This window comes from Micropterus dolomieu, linkage group LG12 (genome assembly GCF_021292245.1).
Source record: "Micropterus dolomieu isolate WLL.071019.BEF.003 ecotype Adirondacks linkage group LG12, ASM2129224v1, whole genome shotgun sequence".
NCBI lineage: Eukaryota > Metazoa > Chordata > Actinopteri > Centrarchiformes > Centrarchidae > Micropterus > Micropterus dolomieu.
In genome coordinates, this window is record NC_060161.1 from 14315225 (window position 1) to 14333139 (window position 17915).

At 40.5% G+C, this 17915-nt stretch overlaps 1 protein-coding gene and 2 non-coding genes across 4 annotated transcripts in view; 1 reads left to right on the top strand and 2 right to left on the bottom strand.

Moving 5' to 3' along the window:
* Positions 1-2496: 2496 nt before the first annotated feature.
* LOC123980006 (meiosis 1 associated protein) overlaps positions 2497-17915 on the top strand; it is a 73442-nt gene continuing 58023 nt past the window's right edge. For both annotated transcript variants that reach the window (XM_046064119.1, XM_046064120.1), the window contains exons 1-4: positions 2497-2733; positions 5513-5776; positions 5910-6107; positions 15146-15317. In XM_046064119.1, the coding sequence (XP_045920075.1) occupies positions 5513-5776; positions 5910-6107; positions 15146-15317 (634 nt within the window). In that variant the 5' untranslated portion in view covers positions 2497-2733. The remainder of the gene's footprint in view (positions 2734-5512; positions 5777-5909; positions 6108-15145; positions 15318-17915) is intronic.
* On the bottom strand, positions 6800-6871 carry trnaa-ugc. Its single transcript has one exon. It is a non-coding gene; the product is annotated as a tRNA-Ala (tRNA).
* trnaa-cgc lies at positions 7260-7331 on the bottom strand. The gene has a single exon. It is a non-coding gene; the product is annotated as a tRNA-Ala (tRNA).

Below are 17915 nucleotides of genomic sequence, written 5' to 3' on the forward strand. Positions count from 1 at the left end.
AGCGATGGGGATTTATAAGCAGATGAGCAAAACAATGATGTGAATTAAGAAAGAAAACAGGTGTAATAAGAGTGACTAGCAACAAAATAATGACATTGGACACAGCTCTATTGTCTGCTCATTAAAAATTTAAGTCATGAAGTTTCTGCTTCCATTTGACCCTCCTCAAATAAACTACTAGGATATGCTGAGGGGATTTTCTAATTTCATGCTCCTGTTTCTATTTTAGGGAATTTAACCAAAATTCCTCAAGGCAGCAAACAACTTAAAACAACCGACTTAACATTGATTTAACCTCCATCAAACAGTGAATAAAACTGATCCCAGAAGTAAAAGTATAAACTGTGCAAGAGCCACACTGGATTGAAAAAAGCAACTAGTGTGCAAAATAAGTATTAAAACTACTGGGCAAACTTTCCCCCAATCCCTCTGAGTAAATCAAAAAGGCATAGCGGATTAGTACACTGTCGCAAAGCTCCTATTGACCTAGAAGTATGTGTGTTTTTCACAACTAAATTAGGAAGCACATGTGTATTTTATTACGTGTGTGTGTTTGTAAGTGTGTGTGTGTGCGTAAGAGCGCTTAAGCTCCAATCATATCGGTGCACCTAATCCCTTTACATGGGCCTTCATACTTGAGAATGAAAGCTCACCATCGGTCTTAGTTGAAGATCGTCAGAGTGAAATCAATGCATTCCTGGGTTAATCGAATGCATGGCATATACATTAGAGATAAAATTAGAGCGTCAAGCACTGACAGGCAGGTGGGAGGAGGAGGAGTGAGAGGAGAATGAAAGAAAGAGAAAAACTGTGAGAGGGGAACAGGTGCGTGTGGACACGATGAACAGTTTAACCACAAAGGAAGGAAGTAAAGAAGGGAGGACGGCGAGATGGGGAACTGCCAGTGCCTTTAAGAATCAGATTTGGGGAAGAGAAATTTCTGTTCTGAAAATCCTCAGCCACCGCCCAACCGCAACATTAAGCCCTGGTGACACACACACTCACAGGCACACTCACACATGTACAGGCTGTGCTTTTAAATCAGGACTTCCACCGGGCACAGATTCATCTGGAAATGATTTTGCCAGGTACAGAGAGTTGGCAGAAGTTAGTTGTTTTTTTTTTTCTCACATGAAAACCTCGTCTTATCTCCATTAAACAGATGTACATGTTCCTCATCGCTTCATGTCAATCGCAAAGTAATATGTTGTGTGTGTGTGTGTGTGTGTGTGTGTGTGTGTGTGTGTAAAAGACAGAGACACAGAGAGAGAGAAAGACAAAAAGTGATGTGGCTGCGCATCAGTCATCTCTCATTTCACAACCCAGCATTCACCAAAGCCTCTTACACAGGCCACAGCACTTAACAAAACCCCTTCATACACCACACACACACACACACACACACACACACACAAATCCAAAATAATTTCCCCCATCGCCAATTCCTTTCATATCTTGATTGTACCTTTAGGGCTTGGAAGGTCTCACACACAAACACACACACCAATCCACCAACACACCAGCGCTGACAAACTAGAAAACTTGAATCGAGCAGTCCACGCATCAGGAACAAATTTCCATATCACTCTTTTATTCTGTCCCTGGGTTCCTGCTCTTGGCCTCTCATTTATCTTTTTCTCTATTCATCTAAATGATGAATGGAAATAAACATTGAAGAAGGACAGGACAACATGAAAAAGTTTTGAATGAACTTCAGATTTCTAAAAACATATGTGGATTTTCCCTTTCAAACATCAAGAGAGAAGCAGTGCCTTACTTTGTGTTGTGGTGATTTTCTGTCTTTGTCTATGTGCAGGCAACAGATGCTCAAGACATCCTTGTGTATACTACTTAATTTTAAAAACACAGTTTTCTTAACATGTGCAGTCCAAAACTGTTTCCACATTGCTTTGCCTTTATCTGCCTGGTTACAAAGAAAGTCCTTCAATAAATGAAACTATAAAATAGGGCTGTAATGTGTATTTAACAATTTATTATTCAGCCAATTATTTCCACAACTAATTTGTTCATTTGGGCCATAAAATATCATAATATAGAGACACAAGTTCATCACAAGTTTTAGAGGCCAAGGTGATGTCTTCATATTTCTTAACAGTCAAAAACCCTAAAGATATTCAGTTTACTATAATGTCAGACAAGGAAATGCAGAAGAATCTCACATCTGAGAAGCTGGAACAGAATGATCAGTCATCAAATAACTAAATTATATAATAGACTAAATGTTTAAGTTATTCAAAGAACATTTTAAATGTATGTTAATATAAAAAATATATATAATAATATAATATAAAATAACACTTTTTTTTTTTTAATTTACAACATAATTGTTTTTATTCAGCAGTAATTAGTCAAAGCAAGCTGGAAATTGTGTGTTTAACTTAAATTTTTACGATATTTACAAAGTAATTTAAGCTGTTGAGTGATGCATCTTACTAATGTATAATCTTTGGCATGATGGTCCTGGCGCCACTGAGCAGGCAGAGCAGAGGCAGCAGACAAAAGCTGCTTCTGACTTTTTTTACTTAGCCACTTCTGTTAGTGCTAGCTACAAGCTAGCTAGGAAACTGTTCATTTAACTTGTTAGGTATTTGTCTAGTTAGCAGATAAAGTTTGTTGTTTTGCTTGTCAGACCTTTCTGTGGATACTGTTTCAGTATTTACTTTTATATCACTATTCCAGAAGCCAACTGAGGAGGAACTTAACCCAGCTAAGGTAACAGCTAGCTAAAGTCGGCTATACTGTAATTTAAGCTAGCTAAACTCAGCTAAAAATTGAAAGAAACATAGCTAACTTCTGATGAGGTTGATTTAATGTAATCTAAATGTTTTTATATACTATTTAGCTTTCAGTACTATTACATAGTAATATTTCTTGCCACTTAGTGTTAATATTTTTGTCACTATAACTTTATTCAGGTCTGGCAGCATGTCAGGTGCTTTGCTGTAACTACCTCTTACGTTACCTCTTAAATTTTTTTGCTGCTCTTTTTGTTTTCATTCATGTAAGACACTGTTGTGTTACACTTTTTCAAACTTTAATATAACTTAATTTTGATGCCAGTGTGGCTCATTACACATACATGTGCTTTACAGTATGCCAGTGAATGACTTCATCTGAACAAACACCAACCCAATAAGGGTGTGGCAAACAGAAGCTGTATTATTTAGGTAATTAGATTGCATTTATATATGTTAACACAGAGAGAGAGAGAGAGGTGTAAGAGATGATGCAAGATCAAAGGTTGGGTGAAAGATGTGCGATCTGGATGGTGAGAAGGACAGAATTTGGATTAGAAGAGAAGAACTGAGTCAGAGACAGATGAGAAGGGCAGAAGATCAAACGGCGCACACACTTTAACACAATATGCCCTCTATTACTGGTAAACTAGCACTTCTCTGTGAACATAATAACAGAGCAGGGTTTCAGGACAGTGGATTTAAGAGCACGGGTGATAAAGAGTGCTCAGAGCTCAGCTTTCGATCGGAAGGGATTAGTTCTGTCAATGGCTTTTGCTCTGATAAGAGTAGTCCAGGCCTTGGGGTGTTTTCCATAGGACGTGATGTTGTTTCTGCCTCTACTTTGAGTTTACATCTGGTGTGGTGCTTTTGGTCCATTAGTCTTTGTGTGTGTGCAAATCCTGTGACAGACAAATGATGTAAGGCAGGCCTAGTGGCAGATTTATGGCAACATGATGACAGGAAGTTGAAATACTCCATCCGTCTTTAAATGAATTCATCACTCAGATACACAACAGGATTTGTCTTCTGTAAGTCCTTAGAAATGTGGTACCCAAACCTTGGACACGGGGCTCATTAAATCATTTTGCTTGTGTTTATTCTATTTATATCTCCAGTTCCAGCCTGTTTTAAAGTAGTTGAGCTGGGAATAAATATACACAAATAGTTGTGCACAGGTATTGGATTAGATAATCGAAGGTATTTTGCTTTAAGATGGTTAGGTCTACGGCTGCAAGTAAACACTATTTCCATAATTGATGAATATGTTTTTTTTAATGTTTGTATAATTTATTCTATAAAAGGTAAGAAATGGCAAAATATATTCAATTTACAGTAATAAAATCTAAATCTTTATATTTCAGAAGCAGTGAGCAGTGAATGTTGTGAATGCATTTATGGTTGAAGTAATTTTTCATCAACTTTCGATAAACTAATGGCTTAATCTTTGCCTAAACTTTGCATTTGAGTCTATTATCTGTATGACTTGGTCCTCAAAGCAGCTATATAACAGTAGCAGTTATAACAAAAAGCTCCCAAAACGTGTATCATTGTATCTCCTTATTTCATATTTCAGCATTTTCCTCGCACTCTGTGGTCTTGCCTGTTCTCGCCCACAGAGGTGTGGAAATAAAATGACTAATTGTACAGAAGTCTGTCAGAATATGAGCTCATTGAGGTTGCTAAATAAGGGTAGTTCAGTAATGATAATGCTAGTGGTTGGACACAATAAAGATTCACACAGGCATATGGTAAATGTTAATGATGATGACGAGGTTTCAGACCGTGTGATCGACTCTGTGAAGGATGAGGGTTTTTCCGCTCTCCGTCCCCCTTGCCATATTCTCTGTATTGTATGACTGACTCTTGCCTTTTGACAGACTCACATGGGGCCCCTTCCATCAGATGAGGCTTTTGAAGCTGTAAATAGGTCACTGAAACACGTGGATATAGGCAAACTGTTTATCAAAGACACAAATCAAAAGCTCTTTTAGATCATTGTAAATTAAATATCTTTGGACTTTGGACTGATGTGCCAGTATAAAACAAGCAATTGGAAGATGTCACCTTGGGCTCTAGGAAAATTAAAACATTTCCCTGTATTCCAACATGCTTGATGTGATCAGTTTTCTTTCTTCTGCTGTGTTTTCCCCGCAGGGATCGTTTCGGTTATAGTCTGGTCCTTGCATCTTAACAGTGTAAGGCTGCATTGTCTGTTTTAGTGGACTTCTGCCAGTGCATCATTTAGCTCTCATTTTCAGCCACGAAATATCCCATTTCATTATTGCACAAAACCTACTTTAGTAGTCACTTTTTCACATTAGCTCCTCAGAAATCAGGAAAACCCCTGAGTTATGTTAAAACCGAACCATTTATAACCTAGATTCTTACATAATTTTCCATGTTTATCATAGACTATTTTATTCATTCATTCACAGCGGTGCTTACTGCTCATGAGTGTAACTGCAGCTAATGTACTTTACTGTTGTTGACTGCATGGGGTGATTATCATTACAGGGCTATGGTCTGTCATTATGTCCATGTTTTCTTTTTGCTTATTTTGGTAATTAATGAATGGGTGAGAGGGGTGCTGCATTTTGACATGTGAAAGTAGGACTTTTTTCTAACAAAACATGACATGTAAGAGATAACCTTAAGGGCAGAATACGTCATACGCATCATTGGAATAAAATGTTCCCTTAAAAGCTTTTACTCCATTATTGAAGGCTGTAGTATTTTGTGTTTGTTGCTTTTAGATGTCAATGGACAACAGAAAGAGGCCAGCAGGTTCCTCCAATTCTGGCAACTTGGTTTACTGGTCTTCCTCGTTTCCACGGCAACCTGCCAGGGTCCTGATCGTGGAGGCACTGCCACCCTGGTGGTCAGACACCTGTACGGTGCTCTGTGATGCTCTGGATAACTTCCTGTCCCTGGCCTGTAGTCTGGATGGACCCTGTAGGATACCACTACTGAGCCTGTATGCCGTCAGCAGGCAGCAGGAATGTCTTCTGCCCTTTGTGGTAAGATAGATGAAGGTGAAGAGTTTCTAAGAGCTGTCAATGCTTTCTCTCGTTCCTCCTCTCACCCCTCTTCCCTTCCCACTTTATCTCTCACATAAATTCCTCTTTCTTCTCTGTCCTTCTCTATTTCTAGCAGGTTCGTGGTAACCTGGCCAGGCTACGTTCATGTGTGGAGGAGCTGAGGTCCATTCCAGGTGAAGGTTGCATCAGAGGAGCAGCCAGAGGAGGCGAGCATCTGCGACAGGCCGTGCTGGACAGTCTGCAGCAGTTTAAACAATACATCAGACATACTAGTACTGGCAACCAGGCCAGCAACAATACGTCTGTCGAGGTGAGCAAAGATATACTCTCTACATGCACAACAAACATGACAAGAAAATGATTTTTAAAAAAAAACATATTTTAAACAAAATAAGTTGTTGGTATTTTTCAGTTAGCTGCATTTATGTGGGGTAAAATTTGGTTACCTTGGTTTTTATCTGCAAATTGTGCGTATAGAAGAAACGGCACTCATGTTGCCCCTCACAATAAATTTGTACAGAAACTAACAAAAGCAAAACAAAAGAGACTTGTGAATCATCCCGATGGACTTTTAAAAAGACATGCATCTCAGGTTGACTGTAAATGGCTGCAGAATTAGCCTATCACAGGCTGAAATAATACTGGTGTAAATAAAATCAAATTTGGTGTGTTTTAGGAGGATTTCCAACTGTTTTTGAATACAGTGCTGAAAGCAAATGTCATTCACTCACCGGTCTGCACATTTCATGTCACAAAGCTTAACGTTAAGTACTGCTTCAACTGCGGCATAAGAACAAGTGATGCTGGGAATTAAACCCAGGACCTCCAACATGCAAAGCACACATTCTATCACTGAGCTACATCTCCCCACTGTTAAAATGAGCCGGCTACTTTTCAGAACGATGGAAACAATAGGAAAATTGATGAATTTGAATGGTCGGTAAAGAACAACGAAACGCTTCAGCAATGATCACTTCCAGTTACCAGCTCTATAACTAGAAGTGGTGATGCTGGGGATCAAACCCAGGACCTCATACATGCAAAGCATGCACTCTACCACTGAGCTACATCCCCTCACAGTGCATTTTCATCCTTACCCTCTACTACAAATGTTGAGAGCTGACTGCTTCCTTTAAGGATGTTTTCGGTTAGCAGGTATTCAGACCCCAAAACAACCTGCATTAAAACAGAGAAGGGGGCAGCATTGTTGCCATTGGACAGTGGAAGTCCAGTGTGAGTAACAAATGCATTTAAGAGCTGAGGAAAAACTACACATAAAAAGTGCTCTTTGAAGTGGTCAAGTGTTTAAGCTTCTGTGCCAAGGCTTTTCAGTGAATTATCATTTTCCAGAGGTCAACAATGCTCTGCTTCTTCCTTATAGGTGAAGGAAGGCTTTAACAAAGAACTCTGTGGTTAATGCTGTACAAAGTCTGAACTCTGTGCATCATAGTGCCACAAGAAGTGGAGATGCTGGGGATTGAACCCAGGACCTCATACATGCGAAGCATGCGCTCTACCACTGAGCTACATCCCCTGCCAAAGCTGCCTTACCCTCTACAACAAAAGTTGAGAGCCGACTGCTTTCTTTAAGGGCCCCTAACACAGTTGGCCAGATAGTTTTCAAAACGACATGTTTGCTCTAGTCACCCTGCGATGGACTGGCAACCTGTCCAGGGTGTACCCCGCCTTTCGCCCAATGTCAGCTGGGATAAGCTCCAGCCCCCCAGCGACCCTGTACGCAGGATAAGCGGCTGACGATGGATGGATGGATGTTTGCTCTAGTGTTTTCATTTTTCTAAAGATCGCAATCTAAATGGAAACATTACCAAGGAATTTGCTGAATGTAGTGCAACGGTCCATTCAGTTCAGTGTAGCGCCGGAGCAATTTGCTGCCATTCTAGTCAATGCTTTTGCTCACACCAGAAGCATCACAGCGCGTCCCAGAAGCGGCTCTCCGCTTCGCTGCGCGAAGAATAGGCAGCTGGTCTATTTTTGACAGAAGACGCGTCAAGGAGCACCGAGCAGATGAGCCGGGCAGGAAGTCAGACACAGAAACGGCAAAGAGAATGCGGTCGATTTTCAAAATAAAATACCATGTACACACTCCCGATCGTATATCAACAATAAACACAGTTAAAACAGTTTAAAACAATTTAACAATATAGCCTTCTTAACCATGGTAGAAGCACAAAAATCAAGGACAACTTACCAAATCAACTAAATCTAAACAATTCAGCAAAATCAGGCAGGCAACATTCTTATTCTGAAATACTCCATGTGTGAAATTCAGCCCTGCAGGGAACTGGGGGAAAACGGTTCACAGAGCGCTGTGATCGGTTGTAGAAGCACACCAAATGACAAATAAACAACAAGTCAACAACGTGGGGACGCCGGGCTGAGGACAGGTCAAAACCGTGGCGCAACTGTAATGCGGCACACATACCACCTGTGTGAGTCTGGGGTAAGCAACATCAACTCGAGATTAATAACTGTTAGCTATCAGCTAAACCTCTGTCTGTGGCTCATTTTGCTCAAGTTTGCTAACACAGGCAAACATGAAGCAAGCACAACAACACAAGACACAGAAACCAGCTGATAACTTATTACTTTCCAGTCCAACAGAAAGTGCACTGAAGAAGTCTCTTGGATAAGGGACGAAACGTCTTCTAGTATCTTCAACCAAGTCCATTTGCTCTTGACCTCAACCTTTGTTGGATTTATAAGAAACGTAACGCTTCAGCAATGATCACTTCCAGTTACCAGCACTATAATAACAACACATGGAAATGCTGGGGATTGAACCAGGACCTCTTACATGCAAAGTATGCACTCTACCACTGAGCTACATCCCCATATGACTTTCCTCAACTGCAGAGGCAGAGAACTGAACTGAGTGTTAGATAGGTTTAATCATAACATGCAGTAACCAACCAGTTTTGCACAACCTTATTGTATATGAAGTAATTTCCACAAAAAATGTGGCTGTTTCTGTCTTTCCATGTCCATTATGAAGGAGCATCTCCTCAGCTGCAGTCTAGCTCAGACTGAATAGACCTCTTTGATATTCAAGCTTTGCACTTAATGCAAATGTAGGGAAGAGGCTCCACTTATAGCTGTTAAATGAGCGCTCTTCAGGCCCAATTCAGTGTATTTAGCAGCTGCAAAAACATATTGAATTAGGAATCTAATTTGCATTTTTAAAAGCTTAATAAATTATTTGTTAACAGTCCATTTTAGTGGATGGGAACTCTTCATATCTTGTATCCAACAGTCCACTCAAAACCAGCTCATGTACGTTTCAAATGAAGTAAATGGGCTCCATTCATCTGCTGCTGAGCCATCTGTCTAGGACGAGTTGTAAAAATGACATCAGTAAAGCTTCAGTAGTTTTCAGTGCCTTCCAGCTAGAACATCCAATCCGCTATCACAAAGTGTTTAAATCACTTTCCTTTTTGTGTAGTACCCACTTTTGTACAGGCTATGTTCAAATAGTTTCAAGGCAAATCCTTGTCTAATTTGTTTCCACTTGCTGATTTACATTGCTTCATTATGACTCAAGGGGATGGAATTGTTGACATCAATAGAAGATTGTAGCTATCACTTTGATGTAGCACATTTACTGTAATAGGACTATTCATTCCTATTTATGTTGCTCGGAACCAGCTTTGGGTTAATATTCGTAAATGTTCCAGACTCAAAACTTGAGACACAAATACAACTTAGATGTCAGCTAATGACGGTTTAGGGGAATAAAACTATTAGCTGACATTACTGAAAGTATCTCATTTGTTAGATTTAAATGTTGGACATATGGGGGGAGCCTATTGAGAAATGAGCCAGTCACTGTTGTTCTTGTTAAATTTGAACAACATGTCCTCTGGGTACAAGGCTCTGGGTTGTTGGTGAGGATTTCTCAAATCCAACCAGTTTTATTAGGAAGCTCTGGACAGATTATTACACTAAGACCCACTGTTTCCGACAGCAGCAGATATGAATAGCACTATTAGGAAACAGAAAGACACTAAGCAGAGATACTGCCCTGTGTGTCTGTGTGTGTGTGTGTGTGTATGTGTGTGTGTGTGTGTTGTCCTCTATGATGTGCATCAGGTTTCAACAGCAGATTCTTCTTTTGGCCAAACAGCAGGAAGCAGAGAGCAGAACCCGTCAATAATCCCATTATAATAATCATTATTGGTGCTACTGTTAATGCGATTTAATGGGGTGCTCAGCATCAGCCTAACATTAGCTTATCTGTTTTCCCTCATTAGGCATGTAAATGCCACCGAAAACTATTTTCATCTCCTTCCATCATCAGACATAGAGACTACCTATTTTAAGATGCTGTCTTTTGAGCAAATATACAGCTAAAATCTTCATTATCAAAAAATAATCTATTAGTGAACATTTTACAGTGCATTACCAGCAGTTGTGTTCATTCATAATGCCATGCCGTGTGACATAATGATAGCTCAGTTGTAGCAAACATTACTTTTTGCAGATCATAAGGCAAGAGGGCAGTTAAAGCTGTGTTTTTTCTCCTGAAACTCAGGATGTGTAAGTGAAGAGTTGTGTCATTATCACAGATGGTATGCCACTTTTCTGTTTGGGTGGGAGTTTGCTTTAGTGGTCAGTGGTTTTGAGATCATGTGTTTAATTTAGTAACAGTAATTTACATTATGTCATGTCCCTCAAGTACAACAGAAACACAACAGACGCAAAGAATGCCTTGCTGTGGTAATGTTGTGGCCCTTTCTTCTGAAGATAAGACAGCTTAAAACATGAACTCTATATTTCATAACGCCAGTTGTAACATTTCAGAAGTGAGCTGTCGGGAGGAACAGCTATGTGGCTTAATAGTAGTGAAATAAAACCTGGTTATGTTGTTTTATGTTGTTGGAAAATTGCAACAGTGTTACCCTCCATGGCTGTGCATTTGTTCTCTTCTTCAGTCTGATATGCAATCTGATTATGGCTCTCTAAATTTACCTTATTTTCTGGCATAGAACAACAAAAAAATTGCTGCCTTGGTTTCTGAAACCAAATTTCAAATACATTTTAGGTATGCTTCAAAAGACCAAATTTGAATGCAACCACATATGAAGGAAAAAGTGTTTTAGGTGTTTTGAATTAACTCAAAGGCGGGGCAAAGAGTCTGCTGTCATGGAGAGGTGGCACGACATGAGGAAACGTAACGAGAGCGCACACGTGTGCTGGGTCAAAAACAAACTGAAGGCAAAAGTCAGACAAAAGATCTGCACACTGTACTGATAGATCCCAGGAAATTTAATTTTGCAGAGCAACCTTTCAATCTAACAGAGATCTTCGTCAGGGGTTGTCAAGTAACAAATTATAAAGTAGAGCTGGTAACACATTCTGATACTCTCACATAGGGGATGAAGCATGCTTCTATTGAAAGGGTAAATACATAAAAAGACATTAAGATAATTACAAGAAAATATGAAAAATTCTGTCAAATCACATTAATCGTATAGAAGAAACAACTGGAATAGACACTACTATTTAGAAAAACACAGATAATAAGAAAGGAAGGCTGTGACATCACTGACCAAAGATTAAAACATCACTATCCTACTTGCTGATAAGGGAAGATGCACTGTAGTCCTAAACACCGCGAACTACCAGACCAGGATCAACATACTACTCACGGACACGAACACATATGAGACACTGAGGCGAGACCCCAGCAGCGGATACTAAAAAAAGGCCATAGAATATTTAGAATAACACCTCCAGAAAGAAAACATCATCACCCATGATGAACAATATTACCGTTTGTATCCTGGAGAAGCCATTCCATGTATATACGGACTGCCCAAGAAACAAAGCTGTTTTCTAGCTTTTCAGCGTAGCTCCTCTTTGCTGCTATGACCTCTTTAGTCAGCGTGTCCCTGGCCTGGTTATACAGGACTCTGTTCCCACTTCTGAAGGCCTCCTCTTTGGTCTGATGAAGCTGCCTGAGTTTCGCTGTGAACCGGGGTTTTTTGGTTGTTGTTTTGGCACACACACGTCCTCACAAAAACTAATGTAAGATGTCACAGTGTCAGTTCATCCATGTCAGTGGCTGCAGCCTCAAAAACACTCCAGTCAGTACAGTCAAAGCAGGCCTGTAAATCCACCTTTGACTTGCTGGTCCATCTTTTCACACTCTTTACAACAGGTTTAGCAGATTTCAATTTCTGCCTGTATGTTGGGATAAGATGAACCAGACAGTGATCAGAGAGTCCCAAGGCTGCACAGGGAACAGAGTGATAGGCGTCCTTTAATGTTGTGTAGCAGTGGTCCAGTATGTTAGTGTCCCTGGTGGGACACTTAATATACTGTCAGTACTTTTGAAGTTAACGGCTGAGGTTTTCTCTGTTAAAGTCCCCAAGAACAATGAGCAGGGAGTCTGGATGTTTTTTCTCCACATTAGTTATCTGGTCAGCCAGGTGTAGTAACGCCTCACTAACACAGGCCTGAGGTGGAATGTAAACGGTGACCAGAACAAACGATGAAAACTTCCGCCGTGAATAAAAAGGTTTACAGTTTATGAATGTCTCTAAGTGAGGGCTGCATGATTTCTTCAACACTGTGACATCTGTACACCAATCTTCGTTTATATAGAAACAGAGACCGCCTCCCCTTGTTTTTCCCGTGAGCTCCGTTACGTTATTAAATCCCGGTAGGTAAAGTGCACTGTTCGGGATGGGCTTGGTGAGCCAGGATTTGGTAAAACAGATCTGCAGAAGTCCGAGTTAGTTCTTTTGAGGAGCAGCAGTTTGTCCATTTTGTTGGCCAGAGAGCGGTGGATAGAAGGGAGCGCAGTGTGAGAACCCAGCTGTCTCAGTTTAACCAGTGCGCCAGCACTCTTCCCCCTTTGGCGTCTCCGGTATATTGTACAGAACTACTGCTCCTCAAACTAATAAATCCGAGAAAGTTCCAGGTTCAATAAAGAGTGGTGGAATAGTGTGAGCAGTTGTGTGACGAAGTGGGTTTGCTCACCACTTGTCCTATATAGGCCATTACCTTCTAGTTTATACATGTAAGTGTTTATTTTTTTTGTAATTTACCATAGCTTGTGTAAAAGTGCACCACTTACTATCCCCGGTTGTTTGTAAACACAAACACATAATGCCGGTTGTTTGTAAACACAAACAACCGGCATTATGTTACAGTCGACAGCAAAGCATATGATAAGTTAGAGTAAACACACAGTCATAAGTAAGTTTCAGCTCCATTTTATTAGGTTGCAAGTTTAAACATGGTTTAATTGTTTTCCTGTGTTAATACTTACAATTGTTTGTAAGTCTACCATGCAGGAATATTGTTTGGGGAGGGGCCGGCCTAAGCATTTCCTGTTTTATAGGAATAGGTTGGTCATGGATGACCTCACAAGGGCCAAACCAAGTAGAGGGTTTTCTTTCTTTATAGGAAAGTATCTTTTGGTTTTTTTTGGTTATTATAAATATATGTGTGAATAACCATGACCTGTTTTCTAGTCACTCTGAGCAGAGTGAACTGGTAACTAAGTTCCAAATGTTAAGAGATTTCTAGGTATTAATGTTATGGAGTAGATCAACCTGCATCAGAATGGGATGGGCTGAAGCAGTTGGATGTGAATTGACCACCCTATATAAACAGTGGGATTTGTTCTCCCAAGGGGGAAAGGCTGTGCTGCTGTGAATGTGTGCCTTTTGTCAGTGTTGTTAAAAGTTTAATGCGTTATTTTTCTTAAGTATTTTTGTTTGTTTGATTGTTGAATTATCTGTGTACTGCAGACCACTGTAAATAAAATAATCACCTTTGCGAACATACGATGTTTGAGTCTGCCTACCTACCACCTTCCTAGCCACTCTGGCCAGGCTACACCACAAGTTGAAAGTCCAATATTTAAGAGCTCTTCTCTGGTAAGAAGCAGAAAGAGTTTATTAACAAAACACAAAAAGCACTACGGAGCGTAATCCAGAGGCAGCCATCTTGGTCGAACGAGAGGGTAGCCTGTGGATATCCTAAATGGAGTTTTTGTGAAAACAGCCACAAGATCCAAGAAAAACACCAACACTACAGGGTATGAAGAAAAGAAGAGTACACAAGAGAAGAGAATGCAACAACACTGTGATTCCACAAGTGTCTGGAGTATCAGAGAAACTCGTGGATTTTCAACAAATGTTACATCCCTGTGTTTTTTAAACCCAAGAACACGCTAAAATAGATAATAGTCCACCCTAAAGACCGCATACCCAAACAGACGGAAAGCAATCTAGTTTATGCTGTCCAATGCAGTGAGGAATGCACGGACAAGGATATTGGGGAAACTAAACATTTACACAAACACATGGCTCAACACAGAAAGGCCAGCTACTCAGTTCAGGTTTTACTTCATATGAAGGATAAAGGACCCTCTTTCATGTGGGTTGAGACACCGTCGCTTAACAGGGGAGCCACTTATCCATTACATTAATTCATTTAGCTGACGCTATTATCCAAAACGACTTACAATTGCTATATACGGCAGAGGGCGACGACTCTGGAGCAACTAGGGGTTAAGTGTCTTGCTCAGGGACACATTGGTGGATGTGTCACAGTGGAAATTAAACCCGGGTCTCTCACACCAAAGGCATATGTCTTATCCACTGTACATCATCACCACCCCCACTTATTACTTATTATCCCCCACTCACAATGCTGTCTTTTCATCTCTTCCAAGGAAACTTAACAAACGTTCACTTTTGGCCTCAAGTAAGAATGTCAATGATGGTTGTTGAGACTTGGCCTCGGGTGTCTCCAACGACCATAACAGCTTTCGTTACAAGGCCAGGAGCACTAACAAACCAGCGGTATTGATCATCTTGACAACGACCCCACAGAGGTTAAACAGCTGAGTTTCTATACCAGACAGTCAGAGCTGAAGAAGTCTCGAAACATCTTCAAGTATCTTCAACCAGCTCCAGTTGCAATTGATTTTAACCTTCCTTGGATAACTATGACCTGGAGATCCTTAACAGACCAATTTGAATAGAATTTGTATTGACCCATATACAGTATATTCCATCCATCCATCGTCAACCGCTTTTCCTGCGTACAGGGTCGCGGGGGAACTGGAGCCAATCCCAGCTGACATCGGGCGCAAGGCGGGGTACACCCTGGATAGGTCACCAGTCCATCACAGATATACAGTATATTGTTACAGGAAAATCAATCAAAAGTTCAAGCACTCACTGTAGATGATAAGGGTGTTCAGGGTAAAAATATAAAATGCCTCTTTTTTCAGAAGGATGTTATTGATATCCCTTCTCTTTCTGGGCGTTTTCACACTTCCAATTCCTTTTCCTCATGCTGTAAACACAGATTACTGTGGTAACCAGCCAGCTAGGGCGGGGCATTGTTCACAAGTTGGAGATGGGCCTCAAAGATGCTGACCTGGTGCCTCTGAAGCGGCTCCTGGTGGTACAAATCTATGGAGTAGCAGAGTGGGGCCAGGAGAGCCCTTCACCTGAAGCCACGCACACTGAGACTGAAGGTAGTAAACAAAAACACAGTACATGCAGACGCAAACATATATGGTTACACACTGGAACACAAATGGACACATGATTATTAGATAAAGTGGTCTTGCAAGGTTGGTAAAACTAACACACACACACACACACACACACACACACACACACAGCAAGGACAGTAAATACCCACAGTCAAACAAGTTGAAAGAGGTCTGCTATCTATTTCTTGAACCAACTTTCCTCCCCCTCACTTTCCACATACTTTTCCCCGCGTTTCTTAATGATCTTCAATGGAGTTGTGTAGCGTTGACCCATTTATCACACAGCATGTTTCACTGCTTATATCTACAAACTGTTCTATCTACAGTCAACACTCCAGACACATGTCACAATTTATATAACTTGGCTACAATCCAAACATTTGTCAATCCTCTAATCAAGATTACTTTCATAATGATATGTCATTCTTTGTAATTACACGAAGGTTCAAGTATTGTGGTCTGGATAAGTAGAGAGTAGAGTGTGGATTGGATAGAAATGAAGGAGAGGAGAGGAGACTAAGAAAAATAGAAACAAAAACTAAGAAAAATATTCAGGGACGAGAGAAAAAGTATAAGAGAGATGGATGTGGTACATACATGCAGGGAAGTCTTTCTTGTAAAAGTATTTTGGTAACATCTGAAATATTTATTCCATGGTGATAAATAGTTATCAGTGTCTCTATCGGCGGGGAAAGTGACAGGGCTGACTGCAACTTTGTTTTCTCAGAAGAATTTGAGATGTTGCAAACTTGATGCTAATGATGTTGTGAGTTTTAACTCACCTGACAGAATTATGTCAGTTATGTAATCCGCCTTGTTTGTTGTCATCATTCCCACTCTGTATTTTTTACATAATCTCTAAACTACAATGTCCCACTTCTCCCAAATAAACGCCCTAGTCCCCTTGGAGTCAATCTTTGTTTGGTGAGGAGAAACGTCTTCAAGTGTCTTCAACTAAGTCCAGTTTAGCTTGATTTTAACCCACACTGGATAACTTTGACCTGGGTAACTTGGTTTGGAGTGGCCTTTCAAAAACAGAGACACAGCATCTTGTTCCTCTATTGTCAACCAAATTAAATGAAAGCATAGAACATGGATAAATGGTGTGGAGTATGGGATATTTTTGCCAGTAGAATCTGATTTTTAATTAATTAAATCTGAATTTTAGTTGCTCAACTTGAATAATCGCATTAAAAAACTGAATTTGAATAAAATAGTTTGAATTTATATTGTTTAACTTGAATAATTTTAGTGAAAAAATAAATCTGAATAGAATAATTTGAAATTGAATTTATTGGTTTGAAACTGAATTCCAATAAACTTGAAACTGAATGTAATATTATGAAACTCAATTCAGTTTCACCTGAAACTGTATTTAAAACCTCACTAAAAATGAATTCTTTATGTAATGGACTACCCAAGATACACAAAGAAGGAGCCCCACTCAGGCCGATTATCAGCAGCATTAACTCGATCACCTACAACATTGCCAAACACATTTCTACCATCTTAGCTCCTTTGGTGGGAAACACGCCTCACCACATCCAAAGCTCCATTGACTTTGTGAACAAAGTTCGAGGACTAAAACTGGACCCAGATGAAACCATGGTATCCTATGACGTGACTTCTTTGTTCACCTGCATCCCCACTATAGAAGCAGTAGAAACCGTTAGGAAACGGCTAACACAAGACAACACCCTGGAAAACAGAACTAGCCTCAGCCCTGACCAGATCTGTAAATTACTCGACCTCTGTCTAAACACCACCTATTTCCAGTACAACGGAGGATTCTACAGACAGAAGCATGGCTGTGCCATGGGCTCACCGGTATCCTCGATTGTGGCAAACATCTACATGGAAGAAGTGGAGAACAAAGCCCTCAACTCCTTCAGAGGAACAGCACCGAGCCACTGGTACAGATATGTGGACGACACCTGGGTCAAAATTAAAAGCCAGGAAGTGCAAGCCTTCACAGAACACATCAACTCTGTGGACAGTAACATCAAGTTCACACGAGAAGATGTTCACAACAACACTTTGGCCTTCCTGGACTGCGCTGTACACATTGAAGAGGACAGGAGCCTGCAGATTGGTGTTTACAGAAAACCCACACACACAGACCAATACCTACTGTTCGATTCACACCACCCACTGGAGCACAAGCTAGGGGTCATGAGAACACTGCACCACAGAGCAGAGAACATACCAACAAGCGCCCAAGCCAGAGAGAAGGAACAGAACCACCTGAAGGGGGCACTTACAGCCTGTGGATACCCTAAATGGACCTTTGTGAAAACAGCCACAACATCCGAGAAGAACAAAACTACAGGGGAGGAGGAAAAGAAGGTCAAACGCAACAACATTGTGATTCCATACGTGTCTGGAGTATCAGAGAACCTCAGGAGGATTTTCAACAAACATAACATCCCTGTGTTTTGACAGATGCTGGTACACCCCAAAGACCGCACACCCAAACACTAGAAAAGCAATCTAGTGTATGCGGTCCAATGCAGTGAGGAATGCACAGACCTGTATATTGGGGAGACTAAACAACCACTACACAAACGCATGGCTCAA